Source organism: Protopterus annectens, chromosome 5.part0 (genome assembly GCF_019279795.1).
Source record: "Protopterus annectens isolate FY-2018-M chromosome 5.part0, PAN1.0, whole genome shotgun sequence".
Lineage (NCBI taxonomy): Eukaryota > Metazoa > Chordata > Ceratodontiformes > Protopteridae > Protopterus > Protopterus annectens.
In genome coordinates this window covers 730,532,154-730,555,694 of record NC_056735.1, presented here as the reverse complement: position 1 = coordinate 730,555,694, position 23,541 = coordinate 730,532,154, and the positions used below count along the sequence as shown (strand labels likewise).

Sequence of the window (23,541 nt, the reverse complement as noted above, 5' to 3'; positions counted from 1 at the left end):
TCTGTTATGACTGCAGCTGTATTAGCACTCGAACATCTACATTTATAGTAGGTACAAAACTGTACTATTTATTTCTCTGGTACAGGAGTAGTATTGCAGGGAGTTTTGGAGTGCAGGGCATTTTTTGGGATTTAAATAAGCTTGTGACCAGTGACTTAGTAATTAGGATTATGATAAGTAGTGGGGTAGTTCTAGCCATTGTAATTCTTTTAGAGCTTCCCAGTAGTATATGTAACAAAACTCAAGTTTGTATTATCTGCTTTGTTCAAGTTGGTGAGAATTAGTGATGCATAGAGTAGGGCTGGTAGTAAAGTTTTGGTTATGTACTGTCAAATGGAGTCAGAGAGGTAAGGTTTGGCTCTGTAGAGGCAGCCTAGTTTAATATATATTTTTAATAGACTACAGAATGTATTGTTTGAATTTTAATTTATCATTGATTGGAACACCCAGTAGCTTAGTTTGGGTCACTGTTAATATTTTGGTGGTGGTGGATGAAAACACATGGAAAGACTGTTTTAGGAGTAAAATGTATTACTTTGATTTTGTTTGGATTCAGGAACTGTTGGGAATTTTGTCCAGGACTCAACTGCTGAAAAAGAGAGTTGGTTGAGTTCTTGGAGTTTGAAGAGGGATGGGGATTAGCAGATGACGGTCTGTATATCATTACACAATGGTTGCTAAGTTTGTGGCATAGTGGGTTTTAGTTGTAAATAAGTTGAATAGACTTGTACCTAATAGTGATCCTTATTGAACACCTGCTGTAACTGAGAAAGGTGCAGAGAGGTCTTTTTGCCATTTTATGGCTTGTTTATTGATTGGGTAGTTTTGGCACCAAGACTGGACTGCATGACTGAGTCTGACACAGGAGAGTTCAGACAATAGTTTGTGATGGGGAAACTGTGCCAAAGGCTTTAGAGAGATTTGTAAATAATGATACCAAGTTGTTTTCATTCCTATTGTGTTTAATTATATTGCAGAAATTGATGAGGGTGGTAGTGGTACTATGACCAGGACGGAAACTGATGGTTTTTGGAAAGTAGGTTATTACTGCTTAGATAGTTGACGAGTTGGTTATGAATACATTTTCCAATTTTGAATATGGGGTACAAAATAGCTATTGGTCAGTAGTTTGAGATTTCAGTTGAGGTACCATCTTTATGTAGCGATATGCCATTTTCCATAGGCTGAGGCCAGATTTTCTGTTATGGAACTATTGATTAGGATTGAGATGGGGTGGGCTAAGATGTCTGCTGTTTTAAATACTCAGCAGGTAGGTTGCCAGCTGCTAAGGCAGCGGGTTTTAATTGATGTAATTTTCTTATTGTGGAGTTGTGTGGCTGTCCAAAATATAAACCAAGAATACAAAAACCAGGATAGCCGTCGAGTAGAATGCAATTACTGAAAACTCTTCCAACTTAAAAACGAAAAGTGACACCGTCAGCGTACATTAATGCTTTTATTCACCAAAATCCACATGCGTTTTCGTCCCTTCATACAGGACTTCATCAGATAAAATAACACAAAAACTTTCTCATTTTTATGTTGTCATTAAAATCAATTAACCTATAAAATTCTATTTCTTTACTTTGAATGAACCAATCCGTCTTCTTTCCTAATATTAATTTAATTTATAACAACGTGAATTAATATGTATATTATAGTATGAAACAACCTCCACTATTAATATATCATAATAAATTCTTTATATACATAGTGTTGTAATAATTAGTTTGTTGGGAAAGTTTATTTAGTCAATGCATACTAATACTTAAAAATATATACATAGAAAACATGTATATACAACTCAGAAAAAAAACAGAAAAACTCCCTCTAGTGTCCGAAACCTATATTACCTAATAATTCAAGTAAAATATTTCAAGTAAATTATTCTTTCTTAAATATATTGCTATATATAAATATGTAAATATATAAATAAATGTTAAATATTAAATATAAATATATATATAAATATAAAAAATATATAAATATATATAAATATAAATATAAGAACCTTAATATTAATAAAAATGTTAAGATTATTTATATAAAAATTAAATATATAGAATTAATTCTGTCTCTTATTAGAAATACAACCCAGGAAATGTAACTCAAACTTTGTTGGCTTTCAACTTTAAAATAGGCCCAATAGATAAATTTTCATTTAATCCAGGCTTCTTACATGCATCAAGATAAACCTGCCACCACAATTCTCTATTTTCTAATATTTCCTCCCATAAACCTCCCCTAACATCCTGTTTTACCTGTTCTAATATGAAAAATAAATATTTTGCTCCTGTGCAACTTTTAAAGTAACTTTTAAAAATAACATTTATTTATATATTTACATATTTATATATAGCAATATATTTAAGAAAGAATAATTTACTTGAAATATTTTACTTGAATTATTAGGTAATATAGGTTTCGGACACTAGAGGGAGTTTTTTCTGTTTTTTTTCTGAGTTGTATATACATGTTTTCTATGTATATATTTTTAAGTATTAGTATGCATTGACTAAATAAACTTTCCCAACAAACTAATTATTACAACACTATGTATATAAAGAATTTATTATGATATATTAATAGTGGAGGTTGTTTCATACTATAATATACATATTAATTCATGTTATAAATTAAATTAATATTAGGAAAGAAGACTGATTGGTTCATTCAAAGTAAAGAAATAGAATTTTATAGGTTAATTGATTTTAATGACAACATAAAAATGAGAAAGTTTTTGTGTTATTTTATCTGATGAAGTCCTGTATGAAGGGACGAAAACGCATGTGGATTTTGGTGAATAAAAGCGTTAATGTACGTTGACGGTGTCACTTTTCGTTTTTAAGTTGGAAGAGTTTTCAGTAATTGCATTCTACTCGACGGCTATCCTGGTTTTTGTATTCTTTCTTATTGTGGAGGTTTGGACAATTTTAAATGTAAAACCATCTTTAAGTTTAGAAGGGCTTTAGGGGTGGTGTGTATATCGTCTTTGATTAGTGACAAAGTTTGTAAAGTATGAATTGAAATTCATTGCCATACTTCATTTTGCGTGATACTGAGGGTTGGAGTGCAGGTTTGACCTGGGTGGAGAAATATTTTGATAGATCATTAAAATAGTTGGGGATTGCTATGGTGTTTTCACTGGAGTTGGATGTAATGTGACTGATGTCCTTCAAGGATGCATCTGCAGTCATAACATATGGGTTGTCCTGCCTCAGGCAGCCCTTCGGTCGGCCGGATTCCAAAGTCTGGGTCTGGCCTCGGCTGATGTCGCACTTCACCCGACGTCATAGCTCCTGGGGTATAAAGGCATCAGCCGACGCCATTTTCCTCAGTCTTTCTTGCCGCGCGGTGCCCGAAGCAGAAGCTGTTCACAAGTGCCGGTCGGTCAGATCCAGAGATTTCTACTACCGAAGACTTCTAAAAAAGCGAAGTACCCCGTTGGGGACTCTTTCTTGCCTCAGCCGATGTCAGACAAAGTAAATAATTGCTTAACTTGTGGGAAACAAATACCTCGTAAGGATTTCCACTCTTACTGCCTTCCTTGCTTAGGCCCAGACCACGACGTATCAGCTTGTTTAGCCTGTGCTTCCTTCAACCGACGGACACTCAGACGTCGGTCGGAGTTTGCAGAAGAGTTTTTTGGCTCCACTTTTGCATATAAAATGCCGTCGTAAACTCCGACTACACATTTAGCTAAAAAAACGCAAGGAAAAGGACCGACATCGGCCGCGGTTTCGGCTGAAACCACGGTTAGGCCTACCGCGAGTGTCTCTGTTTCGGCTGAAACCGAGACCTCGGTTCTCCCTTCGGCCGAAAGCATGCCTCCGATAACCGAGGCCACACAGGCCATGGCTGAATCGGCTACTGAAATTACTGCTGAAGAAGCAGGCACCCAAGATTTGTCTGACACTATTCCGTTGGACATCTCTACTCCTGCACGTGGGGCAGCTAGATCCCCTGCTTCTATGTCTATCAAGGCCTTTTCCAGGGATAAAGCAGCCAAACTTTCCAAGGCCTTACCTACAAAAGCTCCCTCTCACAGGCCTACCTCATGTTCCCAGATTCTCAGCCTTGCTGAGGACCTTATTTCTCTGATCAGGGGATCCCAACCTCACCCAGACAGGGCCTCTCAACCCCCTCCTGATAAGAGGCCTAGGACTGAACCCCCTGAACCTCTCTCCTCGGACTATTCCTCGGATGGTTCAGATTTATCTGACCATCAGGAAGGCCCATACTCACCTTATGAGGATTCTGATGCAGAAGACTCCATTCCTTCTGCTTCTCCTCCAGAAGAATTTTCATTTGGGGAAACCCTACACTCAATGAGGGAACACTTCCAATGGCAGGGTCAGGATTTTTCTGATTCTAGGAAAAGGCTAAGGACTTTTTTACACTTACCACAGCATAAGCCTTTAGCCATACCACCTGTACTATCAGTTGTTGATGATGCATATAATGATGCCAGTACTGCCCCTGATTCTCTTCCTCCGGCCCCTGCCAAACCTGACAGATACTACAGGGTCCCGGACTCTCACTACCACTTGTATAAGGCTCATGCTGCAGACCCAGAAACCATTTCTCAGGGCCCTAAAGGTGTTGCAGCTGCCTCTGCCAAAAACCCACTTCCCTCTGAAAGAGAATCTAGAGCATTAGAGAGATGGGGTAAAAAGGTTTATACATCTGCTACTCTTTCTGACAGGGCTTTAAACTGTCAATTTCACATGATACAGTACCAGGAATTTTTGTTAGACCAGCTGAATAAAAAGCTGGCCTCTCCTGAACCTATAGACCGTAAGTCCCTTCAGGATTTGGTACATAACTCTCAGCAGGTCAGTAATCACTTCTTAAAATGTGGCTATGATGCACTGGAGGCTTCTTTTAGATCAGCTATGACTGGAGCAGTGATTCGAAGGCATGCCTGGTTAAAAGAACAATCCTTACCAGACCATGTTAAGTCTAAACTCCTAGATGCTCCAATGGAGAAACAAAGTTTGTTTGGCTCCCCTGCACAGGAGGTTCTAAAGAAAGTGGAAGAAAAAGCAAAATCTGTCCAAACAGTCAAGGATTTTTTGCAGGTCCAACCTCCGAGGTTTAGCAGAAATTGGCCTTCAAAGAATTGGTCCTTTCCAGACACCTCCAGAGCACAGAGAGGCAGAAGTCAATCAAGGGGTGCCTACAGGGGTCGTCAATGGCAACCTGCCAACCAGAGAAGTGCCGCCACAGCTGCGACTACAACCACTTCCACAGGACAGACACAATGACTTGGCTCTGATTCCGCATACCAGGGAACAACTGGAAGCACCCTTGGGCGGAAAGCTAGCTTTATTTTCAAAAAACTGGCATTGCATTACAGGAGACAAATGGACTTTACAAACAATAGACAAGGGCTACAGGTTTCACTTCCACACTCTACCAAAAAAGAGAGGAATGCCAAACCTTCCACCAAGCCAAAAATCAGAGGCTCTAAAACAAAAATCAGCAGCTTACTAAGGATGAGAGCAATAGAAAAGGTACCATCTATGGAACAAGGCCAAGGTTTTTACTCCAGACTATTCCTTGTACCAAGAAAAGAAAATCAATGGAGGCCTATTCTCGACTTGTCCGCACTGAACACATATCTCATTGTTCCAAAATTCAAAATGCTGACCCTACAGCAACTTCTTCCCATGTTGGGCAAGGAGTCTTGGCTGGTGACTCTAGATCTCAAGGAGGCATACCTGCACGTCCCTATACGACCAGATTGCAGAAGACACCTCAGATTTCTTGCAGGATCAGAGCATTGTCAATTCTCAGCATTGCCCTTTGGCTTATTTACTGTGCCCAGAGTATTCACGAAATGCCTGGCATCAGTAATTGCTCATTGCAGGCTTCAGGGAATTCAAATTTACCCATACCTGGACGACTGCCTAATACAAGCGGACAAGACAAAATTAATAAAGGATTTGGCCAATGTCATACAACTGCTGCAAGCCTTGGGATACACAGTCAGCATTCAAAAGTCAGGACTAGTGCCATCCCAAAGGATAACATTTTTGGGTGCAGAACTGGATACAATAACTCGGATGGCTTTTCTCACAGAGGAAAAACAAAAGCAACTACCAGTCTATTTCATGGCATTAACAACACAAACTCAGCTTACTGCAAGGAAAGTCCTGCAGGCCCTGGGTTACATGGCATCCTGCATAATATTGATCCCACATGCCAGGCTGCATATGAGAAAGTTACAATGGTACCTAAGGAATGTATGGTCTCAACACAAACACAGTCTAGAAGCCCAGATACCAATCATTCCATGTCTGAAAAAAGAATTCCTGTGGTGGGCTCAGGCCTGTCAGATAAACAGAGGATTGCCTTTCGACAAACCACATCCAAGGCAGACCATCACCACGGACGCCTCAGACCTAGGCTGGGGGGCACACATGGAAGACAAGTGTATCCAAGGCCTATGGTCCCAAGACCAGCTGAATCTACACATAAATCTAAAGGAGATGCTGGCAGTGAAACATGCAATCGAGGCATTCAGACCATTCCTCCAACAAGGACACCTGCTGATAAGGACGGACAATACCACAGTCATGTGGTACATCAACAAACAGGGAGGTACACACTCATACCCTCTATGCTGGATGGCAATGGACCTGTGGAACTTGGCCCTGAATCTCAACATCCAACTGCAGGCCAGATTTGTACCAGGAAAAGAGAATTCACTAGCAGACAGCTTAAGCAGAACTACCACGGATGCTCACGAATGGATGCTGCATCCAGATATCTTTAAAACCATAACAAAGAAATGGGGAATGACAGAGATAGACCTGTTCGCCTCCCCACACAACCACCAACTGAAGAAATTCTGCTCAAGAGTATACCACCCACTTGCCTGGAGGGTGGACTCCCTTTCTTTCAGCTGGAAGGCCCTGACAGTATATGCCTTTCCACCTCTTCCTTTGATGTACAAAGTTCTACTGAAGATCATAGAGGAACAGCCAAAGGTAATTCTGATAGCTCCAGACTGGCCAAGGCAACATTGGTACCCGCTACTGAGAAGCATGTCTCGGATGCACTCATGGCCTCTACCTCTATGTCCCTTACTTCTAACGTAGAACAACTACAAGACCCTGCATCCAAACTTGAAAACGCTGCAGCTAACTGCTTGGAATATTGCATAAAACAAAACCAACCTGATTTATCTCAGAGGGTTAAGGACATTATCCTGGAGGCTCGCAGACCCTCCACAAGGAAAACATATTCAACCAAATGGAAAAGATTCCTCATTTGGAGTGCAGCAAAGGGAGAAAATGTCTCATTGGCAAACCTAGCACACTTCCTGGAATACTTAGCAGAACTGTTCCACAATGGCCTGTCCTACTCCTCCATTAAGATTCATGCATCAGCAATTTCAGCAGAGTACAACATGGATCCTCCTGTCTTCTGTCATCCTCTCCTCAGGCAATTCTTGATTGGAATCAAAAACGTAAAGCCTCCAAGGAAACCACCTCTGCCTGCATGGGATCTCAACTTTCTGCTAGAAAAATTAACACTCCTCCCTTTTGAACCAGCAGCAACAGAAGACTTACAGTTCTTATCTGGGAAAACTGCCTTCCTGCTAGCAATCACTTCAGCAAGAAGGGTATCCGAGTTACAGGCATTAATGGCAGTGCAGCCTTTCCTTATCTTCCATCAGGATAGAGTGTCTCTGAGAACCAATCCTACTTTTATGCCAAAGGTGGTCTCCAGGGTATCCTTGAACCAAGTTATACATTTACCTACATTCTTCCCCAACCCACAGAACAGGGGGGAAAAACTACTACACACCTTGGATGTACACAGACAACTACGCTACTATCTGGACAGAACTAAGGCCAGCAGAAAAACTGACCAGCTTCTGGTAGCATATGCAACAGGAGTGCAAGGAAAAGCAATTTCAAAACAGACAATCTCAAAATGGATAGGAAATTGCATTAGATTCTGCTACTCATTTCATGGAAAGACAACTCCTGAAAATATCAGGCCTCACTCCACAAGAGCTACAGCCACCACTACAGCTTTCCTATGAGGAGTGGCTACCAAAGACATTTTAGAAGCTGCTACTTGGAGCTCCATGCATACATTTGCCAACCATTATACTCTTCCTTTATACTTCAGATCCCGAGCAGGTTTTGCAACTGCTGTTTTACAAAGGATCTTAACTACACCATCATTATCTTAGTGCCTCCTCCCCCAGTTTGGCTATGGTATTCTACCCATATGTTATGACTGCAGATGCATCCTTGAAGGACATAGTACAGATGTTCTTCATCTCACATTGCTGCAGTCCTTACATATGGGTAGTCCGCTGTCCTCGGTCGGCCCGAATATCAAAGTATTAGGCTGACGTCGGTCAAGGCGCTTAAGACTGACATCAGGACGTCAGGGTACAAATGCGCATGACCGACGTCATATCCTCAGTCTTTTTTGCCGCATGGTCCGATGCAGAAGCAGCGTTGCAAGTGCCGTTCGGCGTTCTGAAATTTTTCGAATTCGGAGTTTCAGACCGAGTCAAAGTTGGCTAAGTACCCCGTTGGGGAATATTTTAGTTTTTTCTTGCCTCAGTGGTTTACCGGATGTCGGAAAAAGTGAATAACTGTATTTCTTGTGGGAAGCAGATACCGCATAGGGATTATCATACTTTGTGTATTCCTTGTTTGGGGCCTGAGCACGACGTTGTTGGGTGTCGCTTTGTGCTAGGTTCAATAAGTGCACTATTGCGAAGGTTAGATTGTGCTAGGTTGGTCTTGAGCGGTGCAATTATAATATGCCGTCAGATTCTCCGGCCCGCTTTGAAGAAGCGCAAAGACAAAGCAGCTAAACCCAGGCAAGAAGAGTCGTCCGTGCGGACGCCGGTTCTTTAGAGGTCAGTGGAACCGGTGGTTCCCGGAGGCTTCTCTGGAGTCCCAGGGGGAGACTTTGATTTTGCAGGATGTGGCCTCTCAGGAGGCAGGTCAGGCTGAAGGGGCTTCTCAGGTTACTGTACTCCCCTCCCTTCCTAGGGTGGTTAGGCCCTCTCCTTCTGTTTCCAAGGCTTCTCCCAGAGGCAGGCCAGGTTTAGCTTCTGTTGGTGTCACTCCTAGTTCAACAGGATCTGTGCCCAAGAAGCACATGCTTAAAATGGCAGAAGATTTAATTACTTTGATTAGAGGTTCTTTGCCCCCTCCTGATAAAAGGCCTAGGGTGGAACCAGAGTTGGGGAGTTTTGAGCAGGCTTCGGATGTTTCAGAGTCTTCGGCTGAAGACTTGCAGGAGTACTCTCCTTATTCTGATTCTGATGCAGATGATTCGACTCCTTCTGCTTCTCCTCCAGAGGATTTTTCTTTTTCAGAGACTCTTCATTCCATGAGGGAACATTTTAAGTGGGAAGGTCATGACTTCTCTGATTCCAGGAAAAGGCTTAGGGAATTTTTGCTTTTACCCCAGCATAGGCCCTTGGCTATACCTCCTGTTCTGGATGTTGTGGAAGATGTGTTTGCAGAGGCTTCACTTAATCCTGATTCTTTGCCTCCTGCTCCTGTTAAACCGGATAGGTATTACAGGGTGCCTGAGGCTCATAAATATCTTTATAAGAGTCCTAGGGCGGACCCAGAAACTGTTAGTCAGGGACCTAAGGGTGTAAAGGCCTCTGTTGTAAAAAATCCGGTTCCTCCAGATAAAGAGGCCAGAGCTTTGGATAGATGGGGAAAGAAAGTCTATACTTCTTCCACCTTAGCTATGAGGGCTTTGAATTGCCAGTTTCACATGTTGAAATATCAAAACTATCTTCTTTCTCAATTGAAGTCTAAAGTAGATGCTCTGGCGGAAGGCATTGAGTGTAAAGAATTACAAGATTTGGTGCATGTCTCTGAACAGGTGGGTAAGCATTCTTTACAATGTGGTTTTGATGCTGTACAGGCCTCGTCTAGGGTGGCTGCCACTGGTTCAGTTCTTCGCAGGCACGCCTGGCTGAGGGATCAGAATTTATCTGACCATGTTAAGACAAGGATTTTGGATGCTCCTTTACAGTCTGATGTGTTGTTTGGTTCACCTGTGGAGTCAGTCTTGAAGAAAATGGAAGACAAGGCTAAGTCTATGCAGGCTGTTAAAGATTTTTGCAAGTTCAGCCTCAAGTTTAGTAGGAATTGGCCTGCTAAGGGGTGGGCGTATCCTTCTTATGATTCTCAGTCTAGGGGTAGATCTAGGCGTGGTAGGGCAGAGCTCAGAGTTCCTTCAGACCTAGAACGGGAATTCACCTGCACAGTCTTCGGTGAGGGCAGGGGCCAGTCCTTTCGTAAACAGGCCCAATGACCTACCTTTTCAGCTGCCAGATCCTTCTTGCCTGGCAGCACCTTTGGGAGGAAGGTTGGCACTCTTCAAGGAAAATTGGAGTTTGATTACTCAAGACAGATGGGTATTGGATATCATACACCAAGGTTACAAGTTTTATTTCCATACCTTGCCTCCTTTCAAAGGCATGCCAGACGTTCCTCCTCAGCAAAGACTAGAGGCTCACAAACAAATTTCTCTGCTACTTCAAATAGGGGCCATACAGACGGTCCCCCTACCAGAAGTGGGCCTAGGATTTTATTCTCGCCTGTTCCTAGTACCAAAGAAGGGGAACACGTGGAGACCAATTTTGGATTTATCTATCCTCAACACATATCTGAACATTCCCAAGTTCAAAATGTTGACGTTACAACAGCTTTTACCTCTGCTGGGCAAAGATCACTGGATGGTGACTCTGGATCTCAAGGAGGCTTACCTTCATGTTCCTATCAGGCTCAGTTGCAGGAAGTATCTGCATTTTCGGGCTGGGACTTCTCATTATCAGTTCTCTGCATTGCCCTTTGGCTTATCTACTGCGCTCAGAGTGTTCACGAAAGTTCTGGCTCCAGTGATAGCTTTCTTCCGGCTAAGAGGAATACAGATCTATCCTTATTTGGACGATTGCCTGATTTTGGCCCAAGAAAAGGACGAACTTCTTCTTCATTTACAGTTTGTGATAGCAGTGCTAAGATGCCTGGGGTATTCTGTGAACGAAATAAAGTCCAGTCTAGTACCCTCTCAGGACATGTGCTTTCTGGGTGTGAGACTGAATACAGCATCCCAGATGGCCTTTTTGACCCCGGACAAACAAAAGAATCTTTCTCTTTACTTCCATCAATTGTCTCATCAGTCCAGGCTGACTGCAAGGACAGTCCTTCAAGCCTTGGGGTTCATGGCATCTTGTATTCTGGTGCTTCCCAATGCCAAACTGCATATGAGGAAGCTACAATGGTATCTCAAAAATGTATGGACACAGCACTGCCAAGATTTGGACACTGTCATTCAGATAATACCTTGCATTCAAAAGGAGTTTTTGTGGTGGGCTCAGGAATGTCACCTAAACAAGGGACTCTCTGTGACCCGACCAGAGGCGAGTCAGATTCTAACGACAGATGCCTCAGACAAAGCTTGGGGAGCTCATCTAAATGGAAAGTGGGTACAAGACACGTGGCCTGCCAGACTTCAACATCTACATATCAATTTGAAGGAGATGTTAGCAGTCCAATTTGCATTAATAGCTTTCAAGGATTTACTTCTTCCAGGGCAGGTGTTGGTTCTAACAGACAACACAACTGTCATGTGGTACATCAACAAGCAAGGGGAACATTCTTATCCTCTATGCAGACAAGCAATGATTTTGTGGGAGACTGCTCTCAGTTTACAGCTGAATCTTCAGGCAAGGTTTCTGCCGGAGCACAGAACTCCTTAGCAGATGTGTTGAGCAGACAAATTATGGATCCCCACGAGTGGAAATTGGATCCTCATGTATTTCAGAAATTGACAGTGTTATGGGGAACTCCAGACATAGATCTGTTCGCTTCTCCACTAAACTACCAGCTGCCAAAGTTTTGCACAAAAGGTTTCATCCCACAGCTTGGAAAGTGGATGCTCTTTCATTCAACTGGAGCAATCTTCATGTGTATGCCTTTCCACCTCTGCCTCTCCTCCCAAAGGTACTCCTGAAGGTCAGACAGGACAAGCCAAAGATGATTTTAATAGCTCCAGATTGGCCTCGACAGCACTGGTACCCATTACTGAGAAGTCTGGTACGGGAGCCTCCATGGCCTTTGCCTTCGATTCCACACCTGCTGTCTCAGGAGAACAGTCATTTACTCAATGTCAAACTTCACTCTCTACATCTAACAGCCTGGCATATTCTGTTTTAAACCCTGGAGGGTCTCAGCTTCCACAGCAAGTTTTGAATGTTATTTTGGAGGCCAGAAGGCCTAGTACAAGGAAAGTGTACGCAGATAAATGGAAGAGATTTTTATTTTAAAGTACAGCAAAGGAATTTGATGTTTCTAAGCCTAATTTAAGTGTGGCTCTTCAATATCTTACTGAGTTACTGGACAAAGGTTTGTCCTTCTCTTCTATTAAGGTTCATGCTGCAGCAATTTCTGCTCACTATGACTGTGACCCACCATTGTTTTCTCATCCTTTGTTTAAGCAATTCCTTAGAGGGGCAAAGCATATAAGACCCCCACATAGAGCTCCTACTCCTGCTTGGGATCTCAATTTTGTGTTGGAGAAACTCACTCTACAACCTTTTGAGCCTGCAGCTACTGCCGAGTTGAAATATTTATCATGGAAGACTGCTTTTTTGTTGGCCATTACCTCTGAGAAGGGTTTCTGAACTACAGGCCCTTATGGCGGTTGAGCCTTTCTTAATTTTCCATAAGGATAGGGTATCTTTGCGCACTAATCCTTCCTTTATGCCTAAAGTGGTTTCTAGTGTGGCTTTAAACCAAACTATTCATTTGCCTACTTTTTATGCAAACCCCCAAAATAAAGGGGAAAATATTTTGCACACTTTGGATTTACACAGGCAGTTGCGATATTATTTGAGCAGAACTAAAGGGTTCAGGCAGTCTCAGCAGTTATTTGTTTCATTTGCTTTGGGTTCTCAGGGCAAGCCTGTGTCAAAACAAACTATTTCTAAGTGGATTGGGTTTTGTATTGCTTTCTGTTATTCCCATCATGGTAAGGAGATTCCAGCTGGGATTAGGCCTCATTCCACTAGGGCTACTGCCACTTCTACAGCTTTTTTAAGGGGGGTGGCAACTAAAGATATTTTGGAGGCAGCTACTTGGAGTTCAGTGCATACTTTCTCTAAGCACTACCACCTTCCACTTTACTCTAAATCTAGGGCTGGTTTTGCCACTGCAATTTTACAGGGCATTTTGGCAGCTCCTAATGCTTTATAGTTTGGCCATCCTCCCTTACCTCTGCTTTGGGATTCTACCCATATGTAAGGACTGCTGCAATGTGAGATGAAGAACATAGTACAGTTTTGTACCTACCATAAATGTAGATGTTCGAAGATCTACATTGCTGCAGTCCAATTTACCCTCCTTCCCCTCTGTAGTTAGAGGCGGTTGTGTGGTTTGGGTTGTGAATATTGTGGATATTGTATATATTGTACATATGATTAGTGCAAGGGTGGTTGGTTGTTTTTTGCTGTCTTTTGGTTTTGACCTTTCCTTTTAGGGTCTTCTGACATCTGGGGCAAGAAAAGACTGAGGATATGACGTCGGTCATGCGCATTTGTACCCTGACGTCCTGATGTCAGTCTTAAGCGCCTTGACCGGCGTCAGCCTAATACTTTGATATTCGGGCCGACCGAGGACAGCGGACTACCCATATGTAAGGACTGCAGCAATGTAGATCTTCGAACATCTACATTTATGGTAGGTACAAAACTGTACTTTTTGTACCTACCATAAATGTAGATGTCCGATAGGTATGCATCTGCAGTCAGGATTACCCACCCTCCTTCCCCTCTGTGGTATTCCTAGAGTACTTACCCCTCTTTTAGCTAGCTGGGGGAATCTATTATGGTGTATTTGTTTGTATGTATATATATATTTTGCTTTCTACTGTTTGGAATTTTCTACATTTATCCAAATTTAGCCTTCCTAGAGGGCACCTGGCATCTGGGGCAAGAAACACTGAGGAAAATGGCGTCGGCTGATGCCTTTATACCCCAGGAGCTATGACGTCGGGTGAAGTGCGACATCAGCCGAGGCCAGACCCAGACTTTGGAATCCGGCCGACCGAAGGGCTGCCTGAGGCAGGACAACCCATATGTTATGACTGCAGATGCATACCTATCGGACATCTACATTTATGGTAGGTACAAAACTGTACTTTTTATATCATGTTTTGTTTTTTGGCTCTCATTCTCAGATGTCTAAAGTATTGATTAGGTGTCCCATGTTTTATTGTTGTACCTGTTTCCATGCTTTGTCTGTACATTTAAGTAGCTGCTTAGTTTCTTTTATTAACATTGGTGCTGGAACTGATTTTACTCTCTTGCTCCGAACTGGTGTCATTTCATTAAGATGTTTAAGAAGGTTTTGTTAAATTAGGGAAACAGAAAATTTACCCCAGGGATCACTGCAGTGGCTCTGCTAGACAGTGGTGCAGGGAACTAATGATTCTGCTGGACATAGGCATAGGGAACTAATCTAAGGGGGTGGCGAAAGCCAACACATTCTGGCTAGGCTTATAAATGCCCTTGGGCAGATAGCCTAGTACTTACCTATAAAGAGACTTCATCATCTAGGGGAAGGGTTTTTAATGTATTCCAGTTAGAGTTTGAGTGAGAAGATTAAATCCTCTTTATTAAAAGTTGACAGGTTTCTTGGTTGTATGCTGTAGTTAATAGTAGTGCATTGTCTTAATATAATGGTAGTCAGATGGTCACTAATACTATCAGGAAGTTTCCTGTTAAATTTTTGACAGTGGATTTATTGGTTAGGATCCAGTCCAGTGTGGGGACCTTTTTTTTTTTTTTTATTATCCTTTCTAGTTATGGATTGGATAAGTTGGGTGAGGCTGAATAGATTTAGGAAGTTTAGTGGTGTTTGAGTTGCAAGATTGCCAATCATTGATGAGGTCACCCATTATTATGGCTTTTTGATGTAGATTTTGAGATGTGCAACAGAAATCTTCTGCTGTTGGAATGTAAATTTCCAGGTGGAATGTAGATGCCAGTAATGGTTATGGATTTTCTGAGGTTGAATACAAGTTAAATGTGGATGGTTTCAGCATTAAGTATGGGAAGGTGATTGGTAGAAATTTATTTCAATATTGTTTTGATAAATGTCTTTCTGTGGAGCTTTTCTCCCCGGGCCTCCACTGAAAAAGGACCTGTGTCCAGTCGGAATTTCCCAGTAAACAAATGTAAATAAATAAAAATAAACTGCTATACCTCTCCTTCATTTTTTGTCTATTCTGTGAATATTGTAACCTGGGAGTAGGATTTCACTGACTTGTATTTCTGGTTTGAGCCACGTTTCAGTAGCTATAGTTATAGCTAGGGAGTAGTGGGACAGACATGCATGGAATTCTTGAATCTTGTTTATTGTACTCCTGAGGTTCATGTTAATGTAAATGTGATCCTCTAGTAGATGGGTATGGGAAGTTAGTAGTGGGATCAGAAGTGGACATGGTTGTTTTATGTTGAATAGTGGTGGGACTGGGGTTGGGATGTATGTCACCACTAAGTTTAATCTTAGTTTCTGTGTGTTCTAATTTTGTGTGTTTTTAGCGTGTGGAGACAGTAGAGTACTTGCTTGTATTTTAGGAGTGATTTATGTGATGATGCATGTTTTTATATATATGAAAGTGAGTAAAATACTTTGCTCCAGTGATGTATAGAGTTAATTTAACAAAGAACAGGATGACAATCCAGTCAAAACAGATCTTTATAAACTGTCCATACCAGATAAATCAGATCCAAGAGCTTTTAAAATCCAGCTAAACTCCCACTAAGGCTGTGATCAGAAGTGCTTTCACCTCTACTTTTAACAATACAGTCGCAGCTAAAGAACAAAAAAAAAAAAAAAAAAACTATTTGCTTACAGAAAATTCAAGCTGCTGTAAGAAACTAGACAAATCAGATGCTACAGCTTGTTGTCAGGTCAGCATGTGAGCAAAACGGGCCAGGAAAATGTTTGATCCACTATTTTATAGAGTTAAAGATCAGAAGAGGAATGCAGTCAGTAAAATGTAGCTGTACAAACCAGGTCAGATCCAGGAGCTTTTACAATACAGCCAGGCTCCTTACAATGTTTGCTTTGGCCTCTACCTTTAACAGCACTGTCTTAGTTAAAGAACAAAAACAGTTTACTTGCAGAAAATTCAAGCTGCTGTAAGAAGCCAAACAAATTGGATACTACAGCTTTTCCACAGTATATCAGGTCAGCATGTTGAGTGACAGATAAGTTTTAGTTGTGAATGAGTTTTCATTGTGAATGGATTTCATTGGTAGCAGTATGTGGTTTCATAGTTTAGCTACATTATTTAAATATAGACAGCCACCTGCAATTAGATGATTTGGTTATAGTAATTGGTGATTTTTCTATAGAGTGTAAAATTTTATTTGAAGGGCTGTGTTGTATTAAGTTGTTACAGGCTGGGCAATTTTCTAAAGAGAATTGTGTGTTGTAGTTAGCTGAGAAAGACTTGGCTCTAACTTTAATTCTTTGATAGCTAGGCAGTAGCGTGTTCTATTTATTTATTGCGTTTGTTTACTGGGATAGTCCAATTGGGCAGAAACTACAAGTTTTCAGCAGAGGCCCAGAGAGCAAAGCTCCAGAAAAATTCTAACATTACATAAAGAACATGGTAAACAAGGTTGTACAAGTAATAAACAAATCTACAAAATGTAGACTGTCATTAATTAATATTATACCATGCGAACATCGCAAACCCGACAAGCGTGCATGCTGATTGGCTAATCCAACCAGCGTGCACATAGTAAATCCTACAAGAAACAACGCAAAAAGTCCGGTTGCTAAATATCATGCGGCAACAGCAAATAAACAGTAAAGTAAAGTAAATCTAATACCCAAAACACACAACAATTTAACGAAAACACAGAAAACTAACCAATTTCCATACTACACTCCTCATTCCCTCACCTCGAACACTAAAAAAATAAAAAGTCATGCAGTCGCAAATACATCACACACACACACTACATAACCACCACTTATAACACAATAAAACCAAGCATTCTCATAAAACCATTCACTTACCTATATTCCCTGCAATACCTATACACAGACAACTCCAAAAATGTACATACTAAAAACACACCACACATCCCGCAAAGTCAAAAACACACCATACCGAACGTCCACATCAGCATACATCTAATAAAAGCGCATACAACACCACCATCTAGTGACCAAATAGTAAAAGTACATATTTAAAAAATTAATACAAATTAAAACTACACCACATTTCAACATACCTATAACTACTAAAACATAACTACGTTATAAACTTCTACACTGCTTAAACTATATTATACCAAGCACCACCTAGCCCTTTCCTAACATTTCCTGAAAAACTAAAAAATAACATGTATTTAAATTAAAACAGAAATAAACAATAAACACAAACTGAAAGTGTGGACTATTTTATCTCACAAAGTGGAAGAATACGAAAAAAAGCAAACAAAAACATAAATAACAACAGTACAAACATAATACAAAACAAACTAACACCATGGTATAATAGCAATAACCCACACCTGGGTGTGGGTAATGGATTTACCCACAGTTGTCTTTGTTTGGTCCCTCGGGCTTCGCCCTCGGGACCAAACCACACCAACCGTGGGTAAATCCAGCATTACCCACACCCAGGTGTGGGTTATTGCTATAGCAACATTATGTAATGAGCTATGAAACTTTTTCCTAAGAGAAAACATCTGTAAAAAAATACATAAAGAGCGTAGTAAACAGGTGTACAAGTAATCTGCAAATTTACATTTAAGCATATTGGTTTAATTGACCATTGTTGTAGTTTACTGAAAATTGGGCTGTCTTATTGTAACATTGCTCAAGTCTGGACATTTGGGATACTCAAAGATTGGGGCAGCATAAAGGAGAGATGGCAGTAAAGGTAGAGACTGTACATTATCTGGCTATGTCAGTGAGGTAAGTTTTTAGTATGTGTAATGCACCAAGTGTTTGAGCTTTTTAACCATGTGTGATGCATGATGGTAGAATTTCAAGTGGCCATCTATGGAGACACCCAGTAATTTTGTGGGGTTTACTTGTTCTGTCATGGTGGTGTTGGCAGAGACTGTACTGGATACTGTTTTGGTAGAAATGTGTTTTGGGGTGAAGAGCAGTAATTTATTTTTCATGGTTTAGTAGTAGTTGTGAGTTATTTAGCCATGTTTATTTTGATTGTTGTGCAAGGTCTAGGCATTTAGAGGGAGGTGTAGCAGAGCAGATTAGGGTCGAGTCATCAGCTTATTGAACTATGGTAGCATTTGTTGTAGCAGTGCAGAGATCATTGATGAATGTGTTTAAAGTATGGAGCCTAATTTAGATCCTTGTAGGACACCAGTAGTTACACACAAGAAGGTGGCAAATTTTTTTTTTTTTCAGTTTCACTGCTTGTGCTGTAAGAGGTAGCTATGGAACAATTACAGTGAAGAGCTGGTGAACTGTCCGGTTGAGAGATTATGTAAAGGTTTCTGGTGGGAGACTGTCAACATCTTTTGTTAAGTCTGTGAAGATGATGGAGACTAGGCTTTAAGCATTTCTATTTGTGTTGACAGTATTAATAAATTCTTCAAAGCAATAATTGTGCTGTAATGAGGACAGAGTCATGTTGGGTTGAAGATGTAGTATTCAGGTGTGCTGACATGCCCCCCCCCCCCCCAAATATAATTCATAGCTTGGATTCTCCTTGTATATAATGAGTAACTGTAATACTTCAGTGTGGAGAATTCACTGTACTTTTATGGTGATTTACACTTTTTTTGTGGCTCAACCCTTTTCCTCTCCCCTGATATTTTTTTTCATTCTTCTTTTGGTCTTCTATTTCTCAAACATGAATCTGCGAGACTGCTGTGTAGGTGATTTTATGGCTTTTTTTAATGTGTTTGCAATGTTTTGTTGCATACTGACCCTCATGTAGGCAGCCATCAGTATTTCTGTTTTAACCAAAGTTCCATTAACCGTTGCGAGAGCCTTGGGAATGCAACACTCCTACAGTGCTGCGGTCAGACATGTGCATGCTCCTGCATATGTTTGTATCTCCCATCTGCAATATAGAACATTTTGCTGAGTGCACATCCTCAGTCTTTTTTCTGCTTTGCTATCACGCTAGTTTTTTTTCTAGATGACCGTATCTCAGCAAACTGAGTTTCTGTCTCTGAAGGCTGGCCAAGTGAATCAGTGTCTTTCACTCTTTCTCCATAGCTGACTCCACCAGTGCCCAAACTGCTAATCACATCTGTGCCATCTGGGTTGCATATCTGGATGGTGTTGTAAGTTCTACTACTCAGGTGAATTTGAGGATACTGTTTAATTTTCAGAAACTGAGGAAGCCTACCTGCAGTCAGTTGTTGAGAATCTCTGTAGGCTTCTCACTGAAATGTCAGATGTTTTTAAGAGCAACTTGACAGTTTATAAGCTGAATGTTGTGATCACTTTTGGAAGGCTTATAAACAATTTTTAAGGTAATTTAGGTACTATAAAAAGAAAACCTAGACAGGCAGTTTATCTCTTAATGGCATCTGCTCAAGTATCAGATCTTTAAGAACCCTTTAACAGTTTATAGGCGGTCTATTACAATCACAGCCTTTAAACTGTGTTGTCACTCTTCTGTTTTTTGTGCTTAATGCATTTTAACCACCTCTAAAGCAAGAAGATATACAATTTACAAGCTTCTATTAAGCATACAGAAATAACAGCTTTTAAGTTATCAAACTCCGATGCAGCAACCCTTACAAGTTGTCACCAGGACAGCTGCCCTTTTTACTCCACCCTTGCTGCTGCACTGCCTCTCACTGATTAATGTTATATAGTAATTATTTCCTTGATGTTGCACTGCACAAGGGGATACATCTTTGGCTGTGACCTAGAGAACCCAAGATTGACTAGTGAATTTGGTACTGGAAGAACTGATGGGGAGACTATCTGATCTTGCTGCAGTACTGACAGCTGTGCTGCAGAGAAGCACATGGCATGCAAAGTCTGGAGTAGGGACTTGGGTTTGACTTTGTAAAGCTACATCCATTCCTTAGCAACCAAGGAGCATATGTGGGAACTATAGTAGCCCCAAGCAGTTGGATGTTCCGTGTCAAATGTTGTGTAGATTTACTATGTATATTTCTGGATATGTACTTTTCCTCCCTCACTAAATCTGAAATAGATCCCCATGGATCAATCAGTGTTCTACCCTTGTTAAATTGGTAACCTTTTCAAATGTAGGGACCCACATTGGCAAGTTCTGTAATGTAGAAATTGAAACTCCAGGCTTACATATACCGAGTCTGAGATTGCCATTTCTTAGAAATTTTCTTTTTTGTAAGGTATGTCGGTCTCTGATTTGGTATGCATGCATTCGAAGTGTGTGTGGGGCTTGTCCCCTGCAAAATAGAAGTTTAAAGGAGAAGACTGAGGTTCAGTATTCACTCTTCTCCTTCATTTTTGGTGTGTCTATTTTTTGGCATGTCAGAACTCAGTATTTCAAGTACTGACATTTCATTAGGGTGCCAAACAAATTCTATATTTGCATGCAAATACATACTAATTTATTAATAAACTGTTTTTGTTTTAGTCATTGTGTAGAATTAAGATTCTTGAAGCTGGGTGGAAAGTGATAGATAACCTAAAAAAGAGTGAAAGGAAGTCAGCAGTCCGTTATTTAGGCACAACATTCTCATTTTCAGACCAATTTCATGTTTGACTGAATCAGTCATTTCAGCAAGCAAAAAATTAAGAAAATTGCATAGTTTTGTACAGGCATAATAGTCTGCGCTCTGCTGCAGTGCAAGTTAAAAGCATCTGAGGACTGTCACCACTAAAAGCATTGATCGTATCTGCATTGTTTATTGTCGAGATTATTAATTGCAGTAAGTGTTAGGGCCTTGGTGATGCTTCCCAAGCAAATATTGTGTTTGAGGGGGTGGTTTTTAATAGGCATTTTTTTCTGAGGCATTAATTAGGAGTTTTGCTGTTTGCTTAAAAGTCCACCTTTTAAATGTGTTCCCAATTAGTTGCTCCTTGTTCCTTTTATGGATCATCTTTTTCTTGTGGATATCTCTTCAGCATGTCTTTGTGTGATAGGGCTTGAGACTTCTTTTAATTGTAGAACAATTTGGCCGCACGTTTCTTGCCATGGAGGTGCAGTGGTTAGCGTTGTCACCTCAGAAAGAGGTTCTCCAGTTCGATTTAAGGCCGGGGTGCCTTCTGTGTGGAGTCTGCATGTCCTCTTTGCAGTCACGTGGGTTTCCTCTGGGTACTCCAGTTTCCTTCCACATTCCAAAGACATGCAGTAGGTGAATTGAACACACTAAATTGGCTGTGTGTGTGTGTGTGTGTGTGTGTGTGTGTGTGTGTGTGTGTGTGTGTGTGTTTATAAATGTGTGTGCGAGTGGTACAGATGAACTATTGTGGCAGGGCTAGCCACCCGGTGGTGTAAACCTTGGCTCGAGGTGATTGTCACTGTTGAAGTGACACCCCAACCCCATTTGCAAATGGGAAAAAGGGGTTGAGGATGGATGGCTTTATTTTTTAGGACATTCCACTTGGTATTCATGTCTTCTCTTTCTTATCCCTTAGTCTGACCACTTTAAGTACCTGGTACTTTGGTAATGTTTACACATTTAGAGGCTGGGGGGCCCTCATTTTTCCTTTGGGGCTTCCCACAGAGTCACAGGATTTCTGAATATGACTGTGATTGTGAATAAGGGTTCTTGGTTGTGTCTACAGCTGAATAATGAACATACTTAAAAGCCTCCTCTGTCAGTTCTGGAGATCCACCTGTTAGTGCTGCAGTGCAAGTTCTTTGATTGTCATGGCGAGTCTCCTTCAAGCCATAGAAGTTGTTTATCACATGCTAGCAACAAGGTAGAGCAGCATTTAGCATTGCTATCTCATAGATAGAGCAAATTGTCACAATTCATTTTCTGGCTAGAGTAGCTACTGTGTGGAGTTTACATGTTTCTCCTTCTGCTCACATTGTTTTAGCTCTAAGCTCTAATTTCTTACTTTATCCCAAAGATTGTGTAGTAGGCAAGTTTGTGGTGCTCTTTATTGGTCTTTTAGATGTGTGTGCATGTCCTGTGATGAACTGGAATCCTTTCAGGCCTGGTTTTTGGCCTTATGGGCCCATTGCTTGCCAGGATATGCTCTTGGTTCTCAGACGGTTGAATTGTATAATTGGATATTGCAAATGAATATATTCAGTCACATCCGAAAATTGTGATGTGGTAATTTTATTTGAGGATGGAAATTGAATCTTGCCATTGTCTGATCTTTGCCTTTCCATATGTAGATTAGAGGTGTGGAAGGGAAGGGTCTTCAAGTGAATGTCATTGGAGCTATGGAAAATGGTGTGATTGGGTATTTGAACGTAGCATATTATAATTTCTAAAGAAATTTCTGTTGTAACTTGTCTGCTTTTTGTTGACTTCTTTCAGAAGAAGCATACTCATTTTAAAATGTTTTTCTTTAGTTTGAATCAATCATTCTGTTTTGTTCTGTGGTTTAAACACTTTTTAGAGCTTGAATATTCTTTTTCAAGTAACATTAAATGCAATTCAGAAAAAAATTTTTGTTTTGTTTTTAAGGTGTGACTGCACAGAAAAGTTGCAAAGTAAATTTGATTATTTGAGGTCACTTCTTAACGATACTGCAACATTTAAGAATATCTACAGATATGCTTTTGATTTTGCTAGGGTGAGTATATCCTTAACTCTTGAATTTTCAGCTATCTGCCATATGAAAAAAATTAAAAATGTGATGTCTTTTATTATTTTAGGATAAAGACCAGCGTAGCCTTGATCTCGACACTGCAAAGTCTATGTTAGCTCTGGTATTGGGAAGAACATGGCCCCTGTTCTCAGTTTTTTACCAGTTCTTGGAGGTAAGTGTTTGTCATCCAGGTACCTTTGAACCACAGCTCTTAACACATTTACATTTTATTGGTATGGTCCAGTATGTTCAGTTAAGAAGCAGAAATTAGTTCAGTATTTGTATTTTCAGCTGTTTTAAGTGTTCCTAGACCTGCTGTTATCGTCTGTTGCGTTTTTTAATGTTTGGGTTTTCATTTATTCTGTTATCCCACCCCAGTATACTCAATTGACTGTTAATGCTTGACTAACACCTTTATTAATAACACAGTATAAAAGTGGAGATTAAAGAGATCAAAGTTAAGTCTACAGAATGGGACAGCTCTACCTCCATTATAGTAATTTATTTTTTGCATTTAGTCTTTTATTGGAAATTATTCATTAACAACGTATTTGCACAGTACTTTAATGTATTGTACATAAATGCACCAATCTAATCACTCCTAAATGATGTTCCCTTTTTCACCCCATGGGTTATCTGAACAGATCATGCAAATTCATAGGTCCATACTTGTCACCATACTCTTTCTCCATCTTACTTCCTCATCTGATCCTCCCATCATGTCTCCTCCATGCAATCTAATTCACTCACACTG

General features: G+C 40.6%; 1 protein-coding gene across 1 annotated transcript in view; it reads left to right on the top strand.

Annotated features, from left to right (window-relative positions):
* The window catches only part of DCUN1D5 (defective in cullin neddylation 1 domain containing 5), an 882,136-nt gene that overhangs the window by 628,531 nt on the left and 230,064 nt on the right, over positions 1–23,541 (top strand). The window contains exons 6-7 of the mRNA XM_044072580.1: positions 22,664–22,772; positions 22,855–22,959. Coding sequence (XP_043928515.1) covers positions 22,664–22,772; positions 22,855–22,959 — 214 coding nt within the window. The remainder of the gene's footprint in view (positions 1–22,663; positions 22,773–22,854; positions 22,960–23,541) is intronic.